This window comes from Tauraco erythrolophus, chromosome 25 (genome assembly GCF_009769465.1).
Source record: "Tauraco erythrolophus isolate bTauEry1 chromosome 25, bTauEry1.pri, whole genome shotgun sequence".
Classification (NCBI taxonomy): domain Eukaryota; kingdom Metazoa; phylum Chordata; class Aves; order Musophagiformes; family Musophagidae; genus Tauraco; species Tauraco erythrolophus.
Window position 1 is genome coordinate 5,501,514 of NC_141489.1, and position 24,499 is coordinate 5,526,012.

Sequence of the window (24,499 nt, forward strand, 5' to 3'; positions counted from 1 at the left end):
ACATCCCGTCATCTCCCAGCCAGGGAGGGGACAGGGACAAACCCTCCGGAGGAGGCAAGTGGCTGCGCCAGGGCCCCTCCCGCACTCCCTGGCGCCGTGTCAACCATTGCCACCACCACGGAGCGGGGCAAGCCCGGGCCTCTCGCTGGCTGCCGGCATCTCCCGGCACGGCCTGGCACTGCCTCCCCGGCACGGTGCCCGGCAGAGACGGGGGCACCCTCCCCAGGAGGTGACACCAGTGCCACCAGCCTCCTTCACAGCCCCCCATGGTCTCTGCAAAGGGAGTTTCTGACCCCCCGCTGCACCCCAAATCCACCGCAGGGGCATACCGGGACAGACAGAGGGGCAGAGGTGGATTTTTTCCCCCTCCTCCCTGCCCAAAGACCAAGATTTGACCCATTTTACACCTCCTCGTCTCCTTTTCCATTCAGGAACAGCCAGGCCATTTTCCAACACCAACCCTCCAGCCAGCAAACGATCAGCACAATTAACCCCCCCTCACCAAAACCATAAACAACGTGGAGGGGGTGGTGATTTGGGGGTTCACCAGCCCAGAAAAAAAACCTCTTTTATCTTTTCCTAACAGCAGAACTCGATTCAAAAAGCTCCAAGCGGCTCCGCAGGCTGATTCCCTGCCTTGTTCTTCCCCAAAATCACACGGGGACATGGCCTGTCCCATGCTTCCCCCCAAGAAACGAAAGTCCCAGACGTCTGCCTTCGTATTGAGAGCCTTATTTTGGCCTTTATGCAAAATTTATTGCTTATTTTTTGCCTTTTCTGTGCCCCGATCCCCAAAATACACATTAATCCTTCACACACTGTAACACCCACAGCCCAGCCAGCGAGGCCGCCGGTGCAGAGCGTTAGCAGCGCCACGGTTTTTTGGAAAAATCCGAAGGAGCCGCTTGGAAAAGCTCATGGCCTTTGCTCTTGGGGTCGTTCCTCTGCTGGAGCTCCAAGCCGGAGCCCAGGCTCACCCAGGGAGGAGGCGGCAGAGCTGGAATGGAGCAGAGAAGCAATTCGGGGCGAGAACCGCCGCCTTCGGCTCTCACCGCGCCGGCCGAGGGGGTCGCGTTCCCCGCGGGGAGACTCGTTTGCTAATTGGGATCCGGGGCTGCTAATTACCCTCCGGGAGCGGCTCTGGAGGAGGAGAGAGGCGTTAAAGGGTTAAACACCAGCGGCAGGCCGGGCCTGGAGCCGGGACCCCCCCCCCGGAGCCGGGGTCCCCCCAGTCCATCCAGGCGCCCTCCCGAAGCCGGCCCCCCGCGCCCCGCGCAGGCCTCGGCCCCCTCTGCCACCGCCGCACCGGGCCGGGAGCGCCCGGGGCGGGATTTCGGTGTCTCCACCCCCGCCAAAAATCTCCTCCCCGGAGCCCCACGGGCCCTCACCGCCCAGCTGCGGCGCTGCCCCCGCCGAGGGGCTCCGGGGAAGGCCCGCAGCGCCCGGTTCGTGCCAGGGCCCGCGGGAGGCGGCAGCGCGCCCCGGGGCAGCGGAGGCCTCAGCACCGGGAACCCCCCCCGCCGCGGCGGCAGGGCGGAACCGGGGCCGCGCGGCGAAGCCATCGCCATGGCAACGCGCCGCGCCCGGAAGCGCCTCTCCCCGCTCAGCATCATGGGCCAGCGAGTCCGCGGCCGCCCCGTCCCCGCCAACCCCCCGCGGAAGTGGACTACAGCCCCCATGAGGCCCCGCGGCGGCGGCGCGCCCCTCCCCTTCCTCTACGACTCTCGCTTTCATTGGCTCTGCCCAGCCGTCCGCCAGCGGCACGGTGGCGCCTGATTGGCGGGAGGCCGGCGGGACCGAGGCGCCGGCTATGGCGGCCGGGCAGGCGGTGGGGGAGCGGCGGCCGCCATTTTGTGTGTGCGGAGGCGGCTCTGGGCCTCGCTGCCCGCCGCGGAGGCGGGGGGGTGAGGCGCGGCGGGGCCGGTGAGCGGCCGGGGGCTGGCGGGGGGGGCTCCTCCGCGGCGCCGGGGAGCCCGAGCGGGGGGCGCGGGGCGGCCCGGCCGGGCCTCCCTTTCCCCGGGAGCGGAGCGCGGGTCTCCCGCCGGCCCTGAGGTGGGCGGCGGCGGCGCCGCGCCCGCCACCGGCCGCTCTCCCCGTCAGGGAACAGCCCTTCCCCTGTCGGGAGGGCTCCGTCTGGAGCCGAAGGGGGCCCGGACCGGCGCTGAGGCCTCGCCCGGGGCCGCCGCGGCCTCGTCCCGGGCTCTGCGTGCGCGGTGGGGCGGGGGGAGGCCCGGCCCGGTGCGGCCCTCCCCGCCTCGGCCTCCGCGGGTTGTCATGTCGCTGCTCCGCTCGCAGGCGGTGCCTCGGCTGCGGCCTCACCTGGAGCACCGCGGAGGGGTCGGGGAGGATTTTTCTAGCAAAAACCCGCGTTAACCGGTATCTGAACGTTGCCCGACAGCAGCAGCCCCGGGCGCTGCGGGGCTCGTTCCAGACCGGCCCGCGGTGGGAGCAAAACGGAGAGCAACAGCACAGGTTTATACCGAAAGTGAAATTTGGGTTAGCAAACATGTTTCCTGGAAGGGCGAGAGCTGCTCACCGTCCGCCGCGCCAGCGCACAACGCTGTTTTCTGGAGAAAAAAAATAATCCCTCGAATGTCATCCTTTGTTTCACACGATTCAGCCCAGCCACAGCCGGATTCCCGCAGGGAATTCTCCCTGCTGGGATCCAGTGGGTCGCAGTGAACACGGCCTCCCCGCGCCCGAGGCAGCGGTTACTGCTGGGGCTCGGAGAGACGGAAAACAAAAGCGCTTGCCCGTGGCCGGGGCTCAAGGGGTAACTTTCCAAGCTGATAATAAACTGGAGCGAACCTTGGCTTTGAGTTATAAACGCCACTCCTGTGGCTGCGGGAAGCAAGGGCTGTGGAAATAACTGAGTGGGTTTTTTTTCCTGTGCAAAGTCGAAAAAAGACTGTTGGGGTTAAAAAAACAACTTTTTTTTTTGAAAAAAGCTCAGTTCGGGGGAGTTTTTGAGCTGACAGCAGCCTCTGTGCTCAGTTCCCCGATGAGTGGTGAGGTCTGGGGCAGCTGGTGAGGCTGGGGCGAGTTCCCAGTGGTGTTACAGGCTGAGTTTCTTTAAGCAAGTGCCTCAGCCGTGTTCTCTGCCCTCTGCAAAAGGCAGGTACCACCGGCTCGTGCCCTGGTATTGGCGGGACTCGGTTTAGATGTAAAACAGATTTTGGAGTCTTTTGGTTTTGGTTCACATCGCGCTGTCAAATGTGGCTTCTTCCAGTTAAAACCAGGATTACTTTACATTTATGCACTTGGTGTCCTTTTTGTGAAGATGCTGCTTGATTGAAACGACTCCCCTGGCCATTTTGGACTCATGTTGCTTTATTAGGTCCCGATCTCTAAAGCTGCAGATTTTTATGAAGTGCTGTGTGATGAAAGCTGGGAGGTTTATTGCTGTGTGTGTCTTCATGTGTGCACGACAGCTGAAGGTCTGATTTCAAGCTGATTTGGCCAGACTAATCAGGGTTACGCTGACTTCGAGCCAAGTGCCTTGCACCTGCCTGGGTTGTTGAAGGTGTTTTGGTAGAGGGAAGCAGGAAGGGAGCGCACGCCAAGGGCCTGATGCTAACAGCCAGGGTTTGCTGTCTTGCAGATGGACCAAAAGCCAACAGCTTCTCAGTGATGGCCTCGTCAGCGAGTGCTGTGAAACCTCTTCCGTGTGCAGGGCTCACTCTGCTGCAGATTCTCCTTTTTTTTTTTTAAATTTTAATCAAAATGCCGCTCGCCACGTGACACGAGAAGCACCAGGACGTCCCAGCTGTGTAAGTGTGACCTCAGAACGTAAAGCTAATGAAATGAAACACAATTAGTGTGAGGCAAGTCATGGGCGGGACAACAGCGTTGCTGGCAGCACCGTGTTCCTGCTTTATGGAACCCGGGACATCAAACAGCTGGGTTTAACGGACGCCAGCACCTCACTGCCGTGCCGGTGCGTACCGGCAGCGCGCTCCTGAAATGTCAGGGTGTGAGGGAAGGACGAGCTGCACGTTCCCGTCAGCCGGTGGTAAGGGGCAGGATTCGGGTTTCCTTCACACCAAAGTTGTGGCATTACGGGGCTGTTAAGATGGACACTTCCCTTTTTTTGGTTTTCTTGCAGCATTTTCAGGGAGCTCGGTCTGTCCTTAACTCCGCTTCACCCCTGTGTCGAAGGGGACCGCCTGTAACCGCAGGTTGGGTGGTTTAGTCCCCTTTTCCTTTGCGTTAGGGCGAGAATTTCAGGACAGAAACGCGTCCTTTCCTCTCAGCAAGGGGAAAATCCTTGCGAGGGCAGGAACTGTGAAATCCAAGAGGGGCCCTTCTGCACCCCGCATCGGTGCTGTCCCCCCACAGCCGGCACAGCGGTGCTGAGCCGCATGGTCAGGACAGGCAGGAGCTCCGACAGGCGGATTCCTGCCGCCACGGGCTCAGCACTGAGGCACGGCCCGTCCGGGGAGATCGGAGGGGTGCTGCTGTGCCAGGGGCGTTCCTGGGCTCGCCAGAGGAGCCAGCATAAAGGCCAGTTGGCTCAGCCAACCTGGGAAAGACCAAAGTGGTGGTATGGGGAGGAGGGATGTGCTTCAGAGGTTTGGCAGGCACAGCTGCCTTGCCCTCCAGGGAGGTACTTGCCCTCCACTAGCCCGGACAGCGCAGTGCTGCCGTGTCGGGAGGGACTAATTGCTGCCCTTTGATACCACATCACAGCCAGCGCCGCGGCACCTTTATCTCTGGCCATCTCTTAACATTTTATTTATTTCTCTCAAACAGTTGAGCCGCACTCGAGCTGGTTTGCTCCAAATCCACTCCGAACGCAGCTGCAGGGCTTGTGGGGACGCTCAGGTGGGTGAGCTTTCCCTCAGCCAGGGAGGTGAGGATGAGCTCCCTGTCCGTTACTGATCCACTCAGAGGTTTCAAAGGTCCCCGAGTGCCATCGGTCTGCCAGGAGGTTGGGACACAGGAGCTGGAACGAGGCTTTGCAAGGAGATGTGCCGCTCTTCAACACCTCCTGAAGCAGCGGTCGGGGTCGCCTGGTTCATATCAAGACTCATTTTGATTAAAACAGAGCATGGAATAGAGCAGGAAGAGTCAGTGGAGTCAAAGCAGGTTGGAGAGTTGATCATTACGGTACTTTTACATGTTTTTGGGTTTTTTTTAAAGTTCTATTTATTGACAACATTTGCAGATAACTCAAAAGATTTATTCCTAGGCTTTAAGCGTAACGAGTTTGGGGTAAGTAAACGGAGGGCAGACCCTCTGGGTGCACCAAGCCTGGTAACAGGAACAACCATCATGCTCCAGCTGACTAATAACATTTCCTGATGTTAAGCTTGTCATCCTGACCAGGTGCTGAGAACCACATTTTGTGGTACGCATGAAGTGTGGCACCCGCTGCTGGAACTGGTGCCACCGGACACAAACCCACAGTTGTCCTGCCCCAGAAGAAAAACGAAAATCACAGGCAGCACAGATACGGAGAGGGAATTGCTCCTTCGGGCAAAGAAATCACTGGAAAGAAGCGCCTGGGACGAAGGAGGAGGACTCAGCACTGCTCCTCCCAGCCAGCGCGATCCTGACGAACTCGCTGCCTCTCGCCGTGCCGCCGGCCTGGCTCGGGGCTGCACGGCAGTGCGTCCCCCCGCCGCCGCACCGGGCGCGGGCTCCGCCGAGTGATGTCATGGCAGAGTGGAAGGCAACATGGCTGGCTACCGGGCTCTTGAGCAAGTAGCCCTCGAATAGTTTCCTTTTCCCCTCCCCACTGCTGAGGCTCGATGCCAGCGTGGGTTTTGCCAGGCTCACTGCCATCCTTAGAGCCGAACCTGCTTGAACCCCCCGGTTTGGTATGAACCCACCTGCGCTGCCCACCCCAAGCTGTGCAACACTGGGAGCACCGTCACTGCCCCCCCAGACCTTAACCCCCCCATTGTTGTATAAAAGGCTGATCTCCACCCCCCCATAGCCTGGGGGGTTACCCCAGCTGATCCCTTGGCTCCCCAGGTACAAGTTCCAGTATCACACCCCCACTCTGAGCCTGACACCCTCAATTACGCCACACCACAAACCAGAGCAGGCTCAGGCCCCTCCATGACATCACCCTTTAATTTACCTGTTTTCCCCCAAACCCCCCTCCCCACACCTCCCTGGAGCTTCTCCTGCTTTTTTTCCTCCCCTCAGGTGCAGCAGCCAGGAAAGGAAAGGTTCCACCATCGCCTTCACCTTCCACTGCTCCTTCCTCGTCAGCCATTTCGGAGCCCGAGTGCTGACTACCAAAACTTTTCCCTGGGCTGCTCCAAAACTTTTGAAGTTTTGTTCCCCCTCCCCCTTCACTTGTAGCTTAAAGTACGTTTTTAGGCAGTTTTTTCCCAATTCCAGTTCACTCACCTGGGTTCCTACAGACCTGGGAGGAAACAGAGTTAAGTTTTAGGAGCCTTCAGGCAAATAAATCTACTTTACCTTATTAATGCATTAGGGAGGTGTAAGCAGCATCCATTATACAAATGATATTAAGAGCTGTTCTCCCTCTTCCAGGTATTTTAACTATTTCAGCTCATGGAGCACGATTAGAATTGCAAAAAAAAATTTCACTAATAAAAAAAAAAAAAAAACAAAAAGGGGTTAAGCGGGAAACTACAGGTAATTTTTATCACCCCCCCCCCTCCCCCAGACCAGTTATATCACAAAAATAATTCAAAATGTATTCCCTTCTGGAATGGCATTTTGAATATTTTCTAGAAACCACACTGAAACCGTTACAGTTACAAGTAATTAAATTTATTAGACCTCTATAATTTTTTTTTTATAAGTCAGTTTTGGCCAATTTACAGCTTTTCTGGGGATCTCTTTTTTTTTTTGGTTTAGACACAAAAAAAAAATATTTAAAATCATTAAACCAAATATCACCGAGACATCAACCCCTCCCCCCCCCCCATCCCAGCCACCTAAAAAAGGGGGAAGAGGCCTGGGCAGCCCCCCTCGCCCCCGCCCTTTATTCCCGTTAAAAAGGGTCCGCGGCGTCTGTACAGATGTGTCCAACGTTCCACCCCACCACTGTAAAAACCCCCCCGGCCCCCCCAGCGTCACTCCCCCGCTTGGCAGGGGCCCTTCTCCTGCCCGGGCAGGTCCTTCTCCCTCAGCAGCTGCAGGTTCTCGGCTCGCAACCTGTCCACCTCCAGCTCCAGCTGCCGCACTCGCGCCGTCTCCGCCGCGTCCCCCCCGTGTTTTTTGCTCTCCATCCTCAGGCGGTTGTTCTCCTCCTCCATGCGGGAGAGGCACTTCTCCAGCTCCAGGTACTCCTTCACCAGCTCCTGCTTGCTCATGTTCTGCAGGCTCTCCACGTGGTACCGCTCGTAGGTCTCCGAGAAGTCCCTCTGCAGAAACTCGCTGCCGTCTCCCCCCATCCCGTCGCTGCCCCCGTCCTCGTCCGCCGCCTCCTCCAGGAAATCCTCCTCGCTCGTGTCGTCCGACTTGGCGGCCGCTCGCCGCGGGTACAAGCCGGTTTTCAGGTCGGGCTCCTCCTGGTCGTGGTCCTCCATCAGGAACTGCGTGGTGTTGTACGGGGCCACCGGTTGCCCCTTGGCGAACATCTCGGCGCGCAGCCGGGAGGCGCGGAGGCTCTGCCGCTCGTCGAACTGCTGCTTCTCCTCCCAGCTCAGCTTCGAGTAGGGCTTCCAGCGCCGCTTCTTCTTCGACGGCCGCCGCCGGTGCTTCTTCTTCACCGGCCACTCCTCGGTGCGGCCAACCGACGACCGGTAGCGCGGGCCCAGGCCGGGACGCGCCGCTCCGCCCGCCGACGGCCGCCCCTCGGCGCCGCCCGCGCCCTCCGTTGCTGCCGCCGCCTCCTCCTCCGCCCCGGGGGGTGGCAGCCGCCCGGCCTCCCCGTCCGCCGCCGGCGCGTCACCGCGCTCGGGCTCCGGCTCGGGCTGGGGCTCCGGCCGCGACTCGGGCTCCGCTTCGCACCGGGGCTCCGGCCCCGGCCCCGGCTCGGCGGGCGCCGCTTCGGCCATGGTGCTCCGCTCCGCTCCCTCGGCCGCCGGCGCTACTCGCGCCGCATGGGACCGCCCCCCTGCTCCCCGCTCCCCTCAGGCCGCCCGGGCCATGGCGCGGGGGCCGAGGCCCCGGGGGTCACCGCCGCCGGTCGCCGAGGGGTTAACGTCGCCGGGCCCGCCCCCCCGCGCGCATGGCACGCGCCGCCGCCACCTCCCCCCCGCCGCGCCCCGCCCCGCGCTGCCACCCGCCGCCGCCGCCGCCGCTCCCGACTGCCGCTCCCCGCCCGCTCCCGCGCCTTAAGTACCCGCGCGCGCCCCGCCCCGCCCCGCGCACGCGCGCTGCCCGCCCCGCCCCGCCGCGCGCCGGGACCCGCAGTGCCCCGCCCCCGCCGCGCGCCCGCCGCCGCCGCTACGGCCCCCCGCAAGCGGGCGGCACCGCCCCGCGGCCAATCGACGGGCGCGGGGGGCGGGCCCGCCATCCGGGCCACGCCCCCTGGCTGCTGCAGGAGGTGGGCTGCGATTGGCCTGTCCGGACGTCACTCACGCGCGGTGCCGCCAATCCGAACGGGGCGGGGGCGGGCCCGGGCCGTACCACGCGCGGAGGGGCGCCCCCGCCGCGCGCGCCCGGCGACCTTCAGGGCCGCGCCGAGGGCAGCGCCCCCGCCCCCCCCGCGGCGAGCCCGTGGCGCGGCCCGAAAGGAGTCCCCGCAGCGCGGAGCAGTCGCCGGGCGGTGCTGCGACCCCCGACCCCGCCGCGGCCCGGCCCCCGAGCGGAGGGGCCGGAACGGGCCGGGCGGCGCGGAGGCCGCGGGGGGTGGGGGGGGCGGCAACGGGGCCGGGGGCGAGCGGAGGAATTCCGCGGTGCGCGGGCGCGGTGCTGCTGCGGCCGCGCGGAGGGAGATGTAAACAAACCTGAGCGGGAAGAAGTCCGTCCTTAAAGGCGCCGCGGCCCTTTTTGCTAGGGGCGGTGCGGAGCTGTGCTCCCGCACGCCTGGGGCTGCCCACGTCCCCGGGGGGGGGGAGGTAGGGCGGACCTGGGCCCGGTCATGTCCCCCTCCAGTGGCAGCGTGTCGTTCCCCCCTTTCCCCCCGCCGTCCTCGGGGTCCCACGGCCGGGGGCGGGTCTGGGCTATGGGGGAGCCATGGCGGGGGGGTTGGAGCGGGGGGATCCCAGGGTGGGGGCAGCCCTGGGGGGCCGGGGCTGGACTGTGGGGGCCGGGGGGGGCTGGAGGGGTCACCCTGTGCGACACATGGCCGGGGGCTCGCGGGCGGGGGGGCCAGGCCGCAGGAGATCCGCGGGCCACGGAGGGGCTGGGTCAGCCGCTGTGGCAGCGGCACAGGGGGGCCCTTCCACCCCCCCCCCGCATCGGCCGGACCCCCCCGGCCCGACGGCAGCGGGGCCGCGGAGGGAAGGCCGGGGGGAAGCGGCTGCTGGGGACCCCCAGGGTGGCAGCGCTGGGCTGCTCGGGGTGGCACTGCCAGGCCCCGGGGCGGGGGGGGGGGGGGGGGGGGTCCCCAACACCCACCCTACACCCCCCCGCCCCCCCCCGCGGGCAGGAAGCTGCCGTTAGCCCGTCCGGAAACGCGACCAGGTGGGGTGGGCCGGGCGGTGGGTCCCCGGGGTGCCCCCCGACAGCCCCCGCCGTAGGGTGACCCAGCGCGGGGCAGGAGGTGGTCTGGCAGCGCTGGAGCCTTGGCCCGCCCCATCCTGCCCGCGCTGGGGGCTGGCAGCTGCCCGCACCCACCTCCCTGCCGTGGCACCGCCACCCCTGTCGCGTGGCAGGTGGGCACCCTGCGGATGGGGATGGGACCCGGCCTGGGAGGACAGGTCGGGGTCTGGGGACAGTCCCCCCCGCACCAGGGACCTGGCAGCCACAGCCAGGGCTGGCAGCTGCCACCCACCGGGGTGGCCAGGCTGCAGTAGGGGGGCCGCAGTGCCACCCGCTGTGCCCTCCCCGCGGCAGCGCAGCCGGCAGCCCGCGCTCCACTGAAAAGGCAACTTTAATTCAGGCAGGCTCGGACGTTCAAGCACTTCATGGAAGCGGTCTCCGGGCACGGGCCGGTGGCTGTCCCCTGCCACGTGCCCAGTGCCAGGGTCGCGGTGCCAGCGAGCAGCCAGTCCATCTGTGCGCAGCAGCGATGGGATCCCCCATCCCAGGATCCCGTTTCGGGGGGCAGGAGCGATCCCACTCCCCGCTCCGTGTGGACGGCCGGTCCCTGTGCCATGCTGGCGGTGCTGGCAAGACCCTGAGAGTGACGGTGGCATCGGCGGTGCGCGGTGGCTCCCCCTCCCTCGGGGCTGGGGCCCCGGCCTGCAGGAGACCCCCGTGGCTGGGTGAGGCGATTCCGCGGCGATCCCGTGGCGCTTCCCCGGCTCGTGCTAAGCAGGATGGGGAAGGAGGGGTGGTGGCAGCCGGTCACCACCGGGGTGGCGGCGGTGGTGCTGGGGACACGACGGTCACCTCTTCCCGCCCTGCCAGCGGCGCAGCAGCCACTGGGTGACGAAGGGCCAGGTGATGAGGAAGAGCAGAGTGCGCGGGGAGATGGTCAGGGGCCACGGGGACGTGTCCTGGCGAGGGGACAGAGAGAGGTGACGTGGGGAGGGGAACAAAGGTGTCACCGCTGAGACCAAACCCCCCCCTCATCCATCCGCTGTTCTCCCTGGTGCCCAGACGCTGGCGACACGTCCCCAGGGATGTCACCTGCTTCCCAGCTGAAGGGCCCTTCCCCGACCTGCCCCCACGCCGTGTCTCCAGCCCCTCGGGGTGGGCAGGCGTGGGGCGGCGGGGCCCCCACGCAGCGTCACCTCCACCTCCGACTCACCTGTGGAGCAACAACCTGGCCAGGGTTGGTCTCAGCTGCGTCCCCCTGCAAGACAGGAGAGTTCTGGGGTGCAGGCAGGGCTGGGCACCCCCCTTCCAGCCCCTGCATCCCCACGAGAGGGAGGGACTGGGGCGAGTGAGCCCGTTCCAGGCACCTGCCAGGGGCCTGGATGGCGCAGCCGGGCCGGGACCCCAGGGGCAATGGGAACGACGGGGGCAGCAGCTCCCTGCCTGCACCTCGGCACGGATCAGAGCCACGCCAGCCTGCGCCCCGCTGGGATCTGGCACCTGGGCCACCCGGGGCTGCCCGTTTGCAGGGACTGGAGCCAAGTCCTGCCAGCCTGGCCTACACCGGTGTGGGCACCATGGCCCTGCCAGCCGGCGTGTGGCAGCTCCCTGCGGAGCATGGCACGTACCTGTGCGGCAGTGAGCATCTCCAGCTCGCTCAGGCGCTCCAGCACTCGCTGCATGTTGTCCTGCAGGGCTCGGACAGTGCCAGCCACGTGGGCATCCAGCTCCTCTGGCAGCCCCTGGGTGAGCTCAAGGGTGCTCCTGGTATCCTGCTGCTCCGCAGCGAGTCGGAGGCCTGCGGGGCACAAAGTCGGGCTTTGCTCAGAGGCAGCGGGGCAGGCACACTGTGCTGGCCGGATCAGGCAGGGCAGCCTGGGCACCCCTCACCCTCCCCGAGGATTCCCAGCGCTGGCACAGCCCACTCTGCGCTGTCGCCCAACGGTGAGCGATGGGTCTCTTCGGGTGCCAGCACCACACCGCGGGCTGCCCACGGGCCGCTGGCTCTGCCCACACCGCAGCTGCTCCAGCCAGAGCCGCGAGTGCCCAACCCAGCCGTGCCACCCACATCCCCCTGCACCAGCCGGCACAAGGTCTGTCCCCAGGGACACCACGTCCCCCCAGCACAGTGGCGGTGGCAGTGGGTGACTTCCAGCCCACTGATGTGGCGTGAGTCACCTCGCTTCACCCACCAAAGGCGGGATGCCAAACGCCAAGGCGGGATGGGATGCCCTGCCTGCGCTGCGGCCTCTCTGCCAGGCCCTCAGGCTCAGCAACGGCCCCAAACCGGCCTGGCTGCGGCCCGGCAAACACCCGGATAATCCACACTGTGAGTGGGAGACAGGCAGGGGGTTGGTGCCAGCCCCTACGTGCGCCAGCACCTCGGGGACAGCTCAGCACCCCGGGGCACAGCCTGGCACATGAGGGACAGCCCAGCACCCGGGGGACAGCTCAGCACCCTGGGGCACAGCCTGGAACCCGGGACACAGCCCGGCACCCCTGGCACCCAGCCCGGCACCCTGGGGCACAGCCCAGCACCCGGGGGACAGCTCAGCACCCCAGGGCACAGCCTGGCACCCGGGACACAGCCCGGCACCCCCGGCACCCAGCCCGGCACCCCGGGGCACAGCCCAGCACCCGGGGGACAGCTCAGCACCCCGGGGCACAGCCTGGCACCCGGGACACAGCCTGGCACCCCCGGCACCCAGCCCGGCACCCCTGGGGCACAGCCCAGCACGCGGGGGGACAGCCCAGCACCCTGGGGGACAGCTCAGCACCCCTGGCACCCCGGGGCACAACCTGGCACCCTGGGGCACAGCCCAGCACCCCTGGGGCACAGCCCGGCACCCCTGGGGCACAGCCTGGCCGGCTTTATCAGCCTCGTTACAAGTTAACTCCCAAGGTCAAGCAGCCCGGGAGCGTTTGCGGAAACATTAACGGGAGGGGGGGAACATAAGCATGAGATGGGTGGGCTGTGCCCAGGTGAGATGGTGGCACCACCCCTGCTGTCCCACGAGTGAAGGTGGCAATGCCACCCTGGAGCAGAAAGCCCCCCAGATGTGTCCGGGGAGAGCCAGAGGAGGTTGGCAGGAGGCTCCTTGTCCTCTCTCCGCAGTGGCACAACTCGGGGCCTGGCTGGCCCGACAGCGGCAGCAGTGGCGGGTGGTGTTAGGGGAGTGGTACCGCAAGAGCAGGGCGTCCCCAGGACCAGCTTCACCCACACCCCTCCTGGGGAGGGCGCACCCCCCCGAGCAGCACCCACATCCAAAGGCACCAGGCAGATGCTGGCAGCGGGGCCCACGGGCAGGAGCTGGGTGCGGGCAGCCGGCGATCCGTGCTCCCTTCCCGAGCATCCCCCAAATTCAGGCAATTTAGCACCACGGCGGGAGACTGGCAGCGCAGGGCACCTGTGCTAGAGACGTCACTGACCTGCTGGGGCACGAAGGGACGAAGAGAGGGGACGCTCGGGACTCCTCGTGGCTACTGAACCCACCCCTGGGCGCTGAGGCCAAACCCCGTTGCCCGTTGGCAGTCGCAGCCCTCACCTCTCCGCTCAGCCCCCCGATACCCGGCCCTGCTCGCCGGGAGGTGGGGGGGAGCAGCGGGCAGGCGCGCAGGGGCCAAACGCTGCACCCACCTCTCTGGGAGCCAAGGGCTGCCAGGCCAGCGCTGCTCCTCCCCTCTAGTCTTCTGCCTTCACCCCGCTCTCCCTGCCCAGCGCCGTGGGGCACTGGGGGCTCGGGCCCGGCCTGGGCACCGGTCGGGGAGAGAGCCGGCGGCTGCCCAGCCTGTGCGAGGGGAGAGAAAACGGGCCCTGAGACCCCGCTCCCCTCCCCGGGGGCAGCAACGCCACTGCGGTGCTGGTGTCTCTCCCCCCTGCCCCGTGGTGGCATTTTTGGTGGTGGCGGGTGCGTGGGGCTGAGCGAAGCCGAATCCCACCAGAAACACCAGTCAGCACGTGGTTTGGGAGGTGACAGGGCAGAAACTCAGAGACAAGTGAGGTGCCCAGGCTCGAGGTGGCAAAAGAGCTCCAGGGAGACGCCAGGCAGCCGGGTGGCCTCCTCCCTCCTGCCCACTGGATCCGCCGAGCCTTGCCGTAGCACCGTAAGTGCCAAGTGCTGCTGGTGGCAGCCGAGCTGCTCGGAGCAGGGAGCAGAGAGCGAGCGGCAGGGTGCAGGGTGCCCACAGCAGCCCTGCTCGGGGCTACTGGCCTCACTCAGCCCACCAGTGCGCCACCAGAGCTGTGCCACAAGAACGCGGGGGGTTGTGGGTGGTGCTGGGGCACACCGAGGGCGTCTCAGCCTCCCCTCGGTGACGGGGCCCAGGCTCCAAGAGGGACACAAAGCACAGACGGGTGCAACTGGGTGGCCCCGGAGGTTTTAGGAGTCTCACTGGGCTCCCAGGATGGCAGTGCCTAGCGGCAGCGTGGCAGTGCGCCACGGTGCAGAGTTGGGGGAGCTGACAATACGGAGAGCTCAGCCTGGGTGGTGCGGGCAGCGCAGGGCTGGCAGCAGGCAAAGCCTTCGTGGCGGCGTGGCAGGACGCCAGCGCTTCCCAGCCCTCCGTTACCTGCTCAGGGTCCATCTGCTCCAGGGTGTCGCAGTACACGTCCCCCTCGGAGTCACTGGTCACCTGGCTGCCCTCGAGCGCAGCGGTGGCAGGAGCTGGCCCACCTCCTGGAAGGGAAGCGCACGGCTCAGCCCGGGCAGTGCCAGGGAGGCCGGGAGGCGTTTCAGCAGCGGCCAGAGGGCAGCAGAAGCTCCGTGCAGCCCCACGGCAACGGGTCTGCAAGCAGGCAAGAAGGCAGCGTCTGCACGCAGAAGGCGCGGCAGGAGGAGAGGGAAACTGAGGCACAGAGGGGGAAGGAACTGCCCGTTACTGTCACCCAGATCGTGGCCATCACTCCAAGGACCGAATTCCCCTTTCTCCTGCCCACAGTGCTGCAGAGCCTCGCTGGTGGGCGGGCACGCCCTGACACGGTGCCATTTTAGGGCAGGTTTCTCTGCCCACGTGCAGCTCTCACCTGGTGAGAGGGGTGGGAAGAGCCCCTCCGGTGGGACCCACGGCCCCGGCTGCTCTGGCACAGAGCAGGTTCCGTTCACATGCCGACTGCCACCGGGGTGGCAGCACACTGTGTCGCCCAGGCAGGGACGCTGCCCAGCTCCCTGCCCGCTGCCAGCCCAGGCGCATTCAAGGATGGGCACGATCTGGACACAGGCGCTCGCTCGTGTATGATCCCCAGGGGAGGGCTGGGATGGCGGCGGGAGGAATGCCTCCCTGCAGCACCCTACCCACCCCAGGGCACAGCCAGAGGCCTCTCTGGGCTGGGAAAGCACGTGTGCCCTCGAGGGAGGCACAAGGAGGTGGGTGGGTGAGTGTACGAGGGGCTGTACAAGAAACACGAGGACCAAGGCATTAGCCACGGCACAGGCATTAGCCACGGCACAGGCATTAGCCATGGCACAGACAGGGAGGGCCGGGGCTCGGTACCGCGGCTCCTGGTGCCACAGAAGGGTGAACTTGGCTTGAGCCGAGGGAGAACATCCCTCCTGGAGCACTGACCTTCCAGGGCGACGTCTCCCCAGTGCAAGGGGAACCCCCTCACCTCCTCACGGCGGTTTGGCAGAATCGGGCCCCTTCGCACAGGCAAGAGCAGCGCAGTCCAACCACCATGCCCACGGTTACCCCGGGTCGAGAACGACACCAAGAGCTGGGACCCACAAAAAGCTCCGGCTTTCCGTGACTCCGGCAACACCTCCAACACCAGCAGGGTCAGACTGGCCATGCCCGACGCCAACAACTCTCCGGGTGGACGGAGGCCCAGCCCTGTCACCGGTGCCCCCTCTGCAGGATCTCAGCTGGGTGCTGGCCACACCAAGGAGACCAACCTGGCACATGCTGCCCATTCTGCTCCTCCCTGGGCATGGCGTCTTCAGGGCGCTCCGGAGCCAGGTTGCTCGCTGGATCATCCTGGCTGGGGTCGGCCGGCTGCTCCTGCCTGCCTGCACGGAGAGGAAGGGGCAGAGGAGAACGGCAGCGATGCGGGTGCTCCTCGCAGCACTGCTCCCCTGCCAGCACGACTCGGGGACGGACACACGGATGTGGAGCCACTCGTCTGCCAGGCAGGCCAGCAGCCTCCGGGCACGTGCAGCGGCTGGCAGAGACGGAGAGGGATCAGCTCCGCTTGCCGAAGGCCCAGGAACCAACACGAGCTCCGCTGGTCAGCAGGGTCTGCCCCGTGCAGACTGTCTCGCCCACCCGGCGGTGGCAGGGGAGTCCCTGTGCCCCGACCCCTGTGGCAGCAGGCGGAGGGATCAGCGCTGGCCAACTGCTGGGTAAACACCGACGGGTGACGGCCACCGTCCTCATCCCCTGGCAGGGCACACGGCACACCCGCGGCAACAAACAGTGCCCAACGCAAGAAGCGTTGACTGGGGAGAGCCCTGTCCGGGCAGCACACACTGCCCTTGCCTGCGAGGGCTTTCAGCAGGCACCACCACCCCAGAGAGGGCCTGGGGCAGCTGCCTGCCTGGGGATCCAGCCCTCCCCACTGCCCCCCGGTGCCCACGGGGTTAAGGCACAGCATTTCCAGTGGCCCCCAGGACTTTGCTCCCTGCTCCTGGTCAGGCAGGTACGTGGCAACGCTGCCCTGCCCGCGCCTTGCCCGCACATCTCCACCATTCCCAACCTGCCTTCGCCATCGCGGCAGGTCCAGGCTGTGGGACCCCCCCGAGCCCAGCCCAGGTGGGTGAACCCCCTGAGGGGGACGAGGAGTTAGGGCCAGGGCTGCTCTGCTCAGGGACCATCACTGCCCCCAAATCCCTCCTCGGCGTGTTTCCTGTGACCCCTGAGCCCACCCTATGGGGTGGGTGGGCGCAGGCAGGTTCCTGTCACCTCGGGCATCACTGCCTGGCTCCCACACCAGCCCCCCCGTGGGGCTGGCAGGGCAGCATCAGGCGTTGGTTCCCAGGTGCCTATGTGTACACGACGCTGGTGTAAGCTCCGCTGGCCGCAGCACTGCTGGGCCCCTGAACCATTCGCAACTTGGGTGCCAAGTGCCACTGCACGGCCTGTTGACTTTCTAAATAAACAAACTCAGACCTGCCCGGGCTCTCACCGGCAGCACCTCCGCTCTCCAAAAGCTCCGTGGCCGCCGAGGGCCCCATGCCCGCCATGCTGCCCTCTCACCTGCCGCAGCGTCTAGAGTCGCCTTTCTCCTCCGGGTTACCGGCAATAAAAGCTGCCATCACCCAAAATCGGAGAACCTCGAACACAAACGACTCAACAGGTTGAGGAGTTCGGCCGTTCCAGGCCCCGTTTCAGGCACCTCGGGCTCACCCAGGTTCAGATATAAGCGACGGCATCATTTGAAAGAGTCACCAGTGCAGGACGATGATGCTCCCAAGGAGGAGTTTAGACCCAGCTTTTACATTCCAGAGAAAAATTAAGTCTATTTGCCTTTTAAAGGGATCCAGCATCAAAACAGAGAACAAAAGCACCTGGGTACCACGTGAAGGAGCAGCCAGCCTGAGGCCAAGCCCTACACAGGCAACGTGTTTTCAGCATCCCTGTTGGAAGCAGCGGGTGACAGTCGCTGTCAGCCGCGGGACAGACGCCTGGGGACAGGCAGGGAGCGAGCCTGCTTGTCAGCGCTCTTCCCACTGCGAATATACTCCGGAAGCTCATTCGCACAGCCGAACCTCCAGGCGTGCAACCAGCACGTTTGCTCTGCAGTAGCCGACACCGTTCGGAACCAGCCCCTCACGCACTCGGACGCGTCTCACAAGTCAGGTACAGCCCTGCTGTGGGGGTGGGACATGGCCCCAGCCACCTCTCAGCGTGAAGCAGCAGCATGGAAAGGGCTGGGAAGGGCTCTTCTCTAGCACAAGGCAGTCCCACTAATCCCATTTCTCAACCTTAAGTTTCTCCACATCCACTCCGCTGCGAAAACCACCCAACTTATCCAGATGTTCACATCAGGTGACCCGCACTCCCTGCTAACAGCCCGCCCTGCCCGGAGGTGGGCCAGCGCCAAGAGAAAGTACAGCCTCCCTGCTGCAACGTGCCATGGGAGCTGATGCCCTGCTCCACCGTGGACAGGGATTTGGGCCAAGGGGCATTTGGAAGCCAAATCTCAAGTTCTGCTCCAACTTTTGCAGAGAGAAAGCCCTGCCTGAAAAGACACCTCCGTCACTTGAAGAGACACTTTGGTGGTGCCCAAGCAAGCACCTCAGCTGTGCCATGGCAGGGCAGTTGGATGGGATGTGGTGCATCCATCCTGTCCCCTCCTCAGGCTGCAGCAGAACAACGTGCCCTGGTGAAGAGCAGAGCCCCGAGGTGATGGCTGTATCGGAGCAGAAGCAAGCAGGGAACAGCAGGAGTGCCATGCCAGGAGAGAAGAGCGTGGCACAGCAGTGAGGGACGCACTGGGCACAAGCAGGGCACAGTGGCTCCCACTCACCCCCTTTCCTCTTGAAGAAGGCCTCAGGGGGCCGAGGCATGTCGCGGATCACCTCGTAGAGCGGCTCGAAGTACCTGAACATCTCCTCCGTCGCCTCGTCCATGGGCACCGTGTCAATGATCTGCGGAAGGACGCGGCTTTGCCACGGGCGCCACGGGGCACCCCGCCCGCTCCCCCCCCGCCGCTCCCCATTACCTTTTGGGCCACCTTCTTCATCTCAGCCACGTAAGCCGCCATCGCCTCCTCCTTGGACATCCTCCCCAGGCTGTGCCAGGCATCCCTGCGGGTGACAGCGGCCGTGAGGCGGGGGGCAAGGGGGCAATTCGGGCACACACCCCCCCCCCACCGGGTACCTTACCACTTGTACCGCCCGATGGGGTCCCAGAAGCCCGGCCTGGGGCCTTGGCAGCGCCCCGCCGTCGCCTGCTTGTAGTAGCTGTAGAACCGCAGCATCTCCTCGTAGGAGGGTCGGTACGAACCTATGGCGCGACATGACCTCAGCGGAGCCGGGAGCGGGGCCGGGGCGCTGCGGCCGCGGCCGCCGCCGCGGCCGCAGCGCCCCGGCCCCGCTCCCGGCCTCTACTCACCGCTCCGGGGCAACCCTTGGATAACCTGAACGGCGGCGCGGAACTGAGCCCCGCAACCCGCCTCCTCCATAGCGCCGGCCCCCGTCGCGACACCGCCGCCGGTCGCGACACCGGGCTGCGCCTCTCTCCGTGAGCGGAGAGCGCGGGGACCAATCAGCGCCCGCCTTCCATCGGCCACTCCCCGCCGCGTCCAATGAGAGCGCCGCTTTCGAAACGGGCCGCACTCCGGCCCCTTTTCCCACCTTTGCGTTCCCGGCGCGCCCCCTGCTGGATGAACGGAGCGATCGCGCCGCAGCGCGGGCTAGGCGCCGCCGTGGCGCCCCCGTGTGGGCTGCGGGGGGACTGCAGCGCGGCGGGACCCGGCACCGGGCGGGCGGTGAGTCCGTGCGCCGGGACGGTGAGTGGGTGCACCGGGATGGTGAGTCCGTGCAATGGAACGGTGAGTCCGTGCACTGGGACGGTGAGTGGGTGCACGAGGATGGTGAGTCCGTGCGCCGGGACGATGAGTGGGTGCACGAGGATGGTGAGTCCGTGCGCCGGGACGATGAGTCCGTGCGCCGGGATGGTGAGTCCGTGCAACGGGACGGTGAGTCCCTGCACCGGGACGGTGAGTCCGTGCAACGGGACGGTGAGTCCCTGCACCGGGACGGTGAGTCCGTGCACCGGGACGGTGTAACAGGACATTGCAACGGGGCAACGCACCGAGACAGTGCACGGGAATAGCGCTCCGGTGCACCGGGAGAACTCACAGGGACAGCGCACCGGGACATTGCAACGGGACAGTGCAACGGGGTAACGCACCGAGACAGCACAGGAAGCGTGCTCTGGTGCAAAGGGATAGTGCAAGGGAGCAATGCACCGGGACGGTGCACCGGGAGCACCGGGACAGTGCTGGGACAGTGCACAGGGACAGGGCATGGGGACGGAACAATGGGACTGTGCACCAGGATAGTGCTCCAGTGCACAGGGACAGTGAAACTGTGCTCCGGCCAGTGCTCTGAGACAGCGCACCAGTACATAGGGACAGTGAACTGGGACAGTGCTCCAATGTGCCAAGACAGTGAACCTTTGCACCAGGATAGTGCTCCAGGGGAGCGCACCAGGACGGTGCACAGGGAGAGTGCACCAGTGCATGGTAGCAATGCACTGGGAGAGTGCACAGGAATAGTGCTCTGCTGCACTGCAGCAATACACAGGGACAGTGCAGCGGTGCACGGGGACGGTGCAAAGGGACGGTGCAATGGGGTGCAATGGGGCAGCGCAATGGGGTAATGCACAGAGACAAGACACAGAAACAATGCTCCAGTGCACCCGGATGGTGCAAGGGAGCAGTGCAACAGGACAGTGCACCAGGATGATGCACCAGTGCACTGGGACAGTGCTGGAACAGTGCTCCAGTGCACCAGGGCAGTGCAACAGGACAGTGTGCTAGAACGCTGGGTCAGTGCATAAGGATGGTGAGCCTGTGCACTGGGATGGTGCACCAGGACAGTGAATTGGGAGCCCCGGGACAGTGCGCAAGGACAGTGCAACAGGGAGAGGGCACCAGTGCACCGAGCCCCTGCACCAGTGCACCAGGATAGTGCAGTGGGGTAGTGCTCCAGTGCACCGAGTCAGTGCAGTGGGACAGTGCTCCAGTGCACCAGGACAGTCAGTCTGTGCACCGGGCAATGCTCCAGGACAGTGCACCAGGACAGTGCACAGGAATGATGCACAGAGATAGTGCACTGGGATAGTGCAACAGAGCAACACAGCAGGACAGTGCTCTGGTGCAACGCACGGAGACAGTGCCCCAGTGCTCCGCGACGTTGCACCAGGCCACGGGACGATGCACAGGGACAACGCACTGGGACAGCACGCGGGGACTGTGCCGCAGGACGACACAGCCGGACGGCACGGCATTCTGTGGGATGACGCAGTGGGGCAGCAGGGCTGAGACACTGGGACAATCACCAGGACACCGGGGCCACGCACTGGGACACAGGGACGTTGCACTGGGATGTGGCACCAGGGCACTGGGCAGGGACACGGTCCCATTGCACAGGGTGGGGGACAGCTGGGTCTTTTGATTACTGTTAATTATTATCAAACTTTATTAATTATGGTGGTAAGGAAAGGGCAGAATTTGGGGTCCCTGTGCCCCCCAGTATGAAGCTCCATCACCCTCTGTTCCGAGGACTTTCCCGTGGGGACATGGGTGACACAGGGACATGGGCGTCCCGGAGGTACAGGGTGCCCCGGGCTGGGTGCTGGGAGCGGGATGCACAGCAGCCTTCGGCAGCCCTGTGCCACACTCCGCCCCATCCCCATGCTCTGGTTTTCCTACATTTTGGGGAATTCCCCTTAAAATCCACCCTTCAAATCCCAAATCCAAGTGAGAGGGGACATCACCCCATGTCCCTTGGGGAAAAATTTCCTCTCAAAAGTCAAAATCCAGCAGGAAAAATAATAAAAAAGCAGCAATTTTGTAAACCTCCTGCCGTTTCCAAGCTCTGACTCAGGATTTCTGCTCCGGGTCGGCACGGTGGAGCCTCGGCCGCCTCTGACTCACGGCAAAACCCGGGCCCGAGTCCCGAGCGGTGATTCACGAGGACACGTGCTGTGCCATAAGCGGCCGGGAATGCGAGTTGTTGTTTTCCGTGGGGTTCCTTCCAAAATCGCTCGCGGCCGGTAGAAAAATAGCAACGCCGCGGGAGAGGGGGGGAATCACAACCAGGGTTTATTTTCACGGTGGATTTTTGCGGCGAGAGACGTTTATGCCGGTCGTTTCACCAGATTGATGCGTCCATTGCTGAATTCCTGACCATGCAATTCCCCAGGGAGGAAGAGGATTTGGAGCAGAGCCCAGTTATGGGGTTGTAAGTGCATTTCTGGGGTGGCTGCAGCTGCTTTCCCTGAGGGTTTTCGGCAAAGTAAGATCCACTTTTGTGTAAATAAATTCAACATATTTTGCGGCTCCTGAGGTGGTAAAATCACAGAATCCCAGAATGGTTTGGGTTGGAAGGGACCTCAGAGATCATCCAGTTCCAACCCCCCTGCCATGGGCAAGGACACCTTCCACTACACCAGGTTGCTCAAAGCCCCATCCAACCTGGCCTTGAACACTGCCAGGGATGGGGCAGCCACAACTTTTCTGGGCATCCTGTGCCAGTGCCTCAGCACCCTCAGAGGGAAGAATTTCTTCCTTAGATCTCATGGAAATCTACTCTCTGCCAGTTTAAAGCCATTGTCCCATGTCCTGTCACTACACACCCTTGTCCAAAGCCCCTCTCCAGCTTTCCTGGAGCCCCTTTAGGCACTGGAAGGTGCTGGAAGGTCTCCCCGGAGCCTTCTCTTCTCCAGGCTGAACAGCCCCAACTCTCTCAGCCTGGCTCCATAGCAGAGGTGCTCCAGCCCTCGCATCATCTTCGTGGCCTCCTCTGGCCCTGCTCCAGCAGCTCCATGTCCTTCTGCTGTTGGGTACCCCAGAGCTGAAGGCAGCACTGCAGGGGGGTCTCAGGAGAGCAGAGCAGAGGGGCAGAATCCCCTCCCTCGCCCTGCTGCCCACGCTGCTTTGGATGCAGCCCAGGGCACGGTTGGCTTTCTGGGCTGCCAGCGCATGGTTCCGGCTCATGGTGAGCTTCTCATCACTCAATAGCCCCAAGTCCTTCTCCAGGATATTCAGATTGTCACCTACGATGCCCAAATGTTGTCCCAGGGTGTCCAGATGTTGTTCCAGGACATCCAGATGTTGTCCCAGGACACTCAGGAATCACCTAGGGTGCCCAGATGTTGCCTCAAGGTACTCAGATGTTGCCCCCAGCTGCCCTGTCATCAGCCCTGGTTGCTCCACCATCCCACGCCAGGTCTCACAGCCATTGGCAGTGCCAACGCCCCAGGGGGAAGTCACCGCCTGTGGTTGCAGTTTCCTCTCCCTGTGCTGCAGCTCCTTGTCCCCACAGCCTGGCCAGGCCTGGAGTGGCCTCCACGTCCAGGGAGGCACCGTGCTGGGTGTCAAAAATGACCCTTCGATGCAAAGACGTGGCCCCGAGCCCGGCTACGGGCTTGAAATCAAAGCCTGGCTCTGCCTCTGCTCCATCACTCATCGTCCTGGCTGGGCTGCAGGGACGGGGACCCTGGGAGGGTGACGGGGGGTCTTCGCCCGCAGCCAGTTCTCTGTCCCCTGCCCACCTGCCCGCAGCAGGCAGTGGCTGGGGGAAAGGTGGAGCTGGGTAAAAATCGCAGGGATTTGAGGTAAATCCATGCGTGTGCTTGCAAGGGCATGGGTAAGTGTGCAAGGAGGGCTGCACGGGCGTGTGTGCACGCAGCAGGGTGTGCACGTGTGCGTGCACGTGGTGTACATAGCTGCACGCACGCATGCACCCCCCCGTGTGTCTGCACACGCATAAATGCATGTGTACACGTGTATGTGGCTGCATGTGCGTGTGCGTGCCTGCATGCACACACATGCCTGTGTGTCCATGGTTACACACATGCACACACATGCACATGGCTGCACACACCTGGGTGAACACACACACACGTGTACAGGCCTGCACACGCGTGTGGGGCTCTGGGACTGGGGACTAACGGGACATTGTCCTCTTCTCTGCCTGGTTCATGCTGCTGCTGATCCCCAGCTCCTGCTGCTGGCCCACCAGTGGGGACGGTCACCTGGGGGTCCCACTAGCTGCCCGCGGCCCCTGGGCCCTGGTGCCACCCTGCCCATGGCCTGGAGACAGAGTGGGCACAGCATGGCTGGGACCCTGGGTGTGATGGCCGAGAGGGTCCCATGGGTCCCTGCTGTCCCCAGGTGTGATGGCCGAGGGAGTCCCATGTGTGCCCCTGTCCCCAGGCTGCAGGAGGGGGTCCCCATCAGTGGTACCGGTGTGGCACAGGTAGCTGTGCCCCCCGGGCAGAGGGGGGTGTCCTGGTGCAGACCGAGGTGTCCCCTGGGCTGGTCCCCAGTGCAGGAGGACCCCCAGGAGGAGGTGAGGACCTCTGGGGCAAACCGGTCCTTCGGGTTATACCCGGTGCACAGCGGGACCCCCGTGTGCCATTTCCCTGTGCAGAACAACTCCCTGGGCAGACATCGGGACCCCAGTGCAGACCGGACCCCGGTGCCGACACATCCTGGTACAGATTCATCCCGGTGTAAATGCACTCCAGTGCAGACCCACCTCTGGTGTGGACCAAACCTCAGTGCCAGTCCATCCCGGTACAGACCGAACCCTGGTGTCAACCCATCCCAGTACAGACCCGTCCTGGTGCCAACCCGTCCCAGTACAGACCAAACCCTGGTGTCATCCCATCCCAGTACAGACCTGTCCCGGTGCCAACCTGTCCTGGCACAGACCGAACCCCGGTGCCGATCCATCCCGGTACAGACCGAACCCTGGTGTCAACCCATCCCAGTACAGACCCGTCCCGGTGCCAACCCGTCCCAGTACAGACTGAACGCCAATGCCGACCCATCCCGGTACAGACCCATCCCAGTACAGACCTGTTCCGGTACAGACCGAACGCCGGTGCCGATCCGTCCCAGTACAGACCGTCTCTGGTGCAGACCTGTCCCAGTACAGACCGCCCCCGGTGCTGACCCGTCCCGGTACAGACCATCCCGATGCCGACCCATCCCAGTACAGACCTGTCCCAGTACAGACCACCCCCGGTGCCGGCCCGTCCCGGTACAGCCCACCCCGTTACAAATCGCCGCGGGCCGTCGCCGCTCGGCCCGGGCCGGCACAAACGGTTAACACCGCCGGGGCCGAACTGTGGCTCCTCCTGGCACCTCCCCGCGCCCGGCCCCGGTCCCGGCGGGGCCGCCCAGCCCCAGCTCCGTCCTCCGCCACCGCCCAGCACGGCTGCACCGGCCGGGGGCACCGAGGGCATCGCC

At 64.5% G+C, this 24,499-nt stretch overlaps 2 protein-coding genes across 2 annotated transcripts; both read right to left on the reverse strand.

The window, feature by feature from the left end:
* Window positions 1-7,032: 7,032 nt before the first annotated feature.
* On the reverse strand, window positions 7,033-7,985 carry HEXIM1 (HEXIM P-TEFb complex subunit 1). Its single transcript, XM_086626651.1, has one exon. The coding sequence runs from the start codon at window positions 7,983-7,985 to the stop codon at window positions 7,059-7,061; it is 927 nt and encodes a 308-aa protein (XP_086482777.1). The 3' UTR covers window positions 7,033-7,058.
* Window positions 7,986-10,310: 2,325 nt separating this feature from the next.
* Window positions 10,311-18,694, reverse strand: ACBD4 (acyl-CoA binding domain containing 4). Its single transcript, XM_086626624.1, has 10 exons — window positions 18,625-18,694; window positions 18,396-18,516; window positions 18,233-18,317; window positions 18,034-18,158; window positions 15,465-15,574; window positions 14,146-14,252; window positions 13,214-13,364; window positions 11,205-11,374; window positions 10,790-10,834; window positions 10,311-10,535 (listed from the first exon to the last, which is right to left on the reverse strand). The coding sequence occupies exons 1-10, from the start codon at window positions 18,692-18,694 to the stop codon at window positions 10,425-10,427; spliced, it is 1,095 nt and encodes a 364-aa protein (XP_086482750.1). The 3' UTR covers window positions 10,311-10,424.
* Window positions 18,695-24,499: the final 5,805 nt, after the last annotated feature.

Bases quoted from the DNA above. Each gene is read 5' to 3' on its own strand.
- ACBD4 (XM_086626624.1), bottom strand. From the start codon at position 18,694: ATGGAGGAGGCGGGTTGCGGGGCTCAGTTCCGCGCCGCCGTTCAGGTT. The intron at 18,517-18,624 runs GTGAGTAGAGGC...GTCGCGCCATAG, and splicing joins CCAAGGGTTGCCCCGGAGCG to GTTCGTACCGACCCTCCTAC. The intron at 13,365-14,145 runs GTAACGGAGGGC...CCCCTCGCACAG, and splicing joins AGCAGATGGACCCTGAGCAG to GCTGGGCAGCCGCCGGCTCT.
- HEXIM1 (XM_086626651.1), bottom strand. From the start codon at position 7,985: ATGGCCGAAGCGGCGCCCGCCGAGCCGGGGCCGGGGCCGGAGCCCCGG.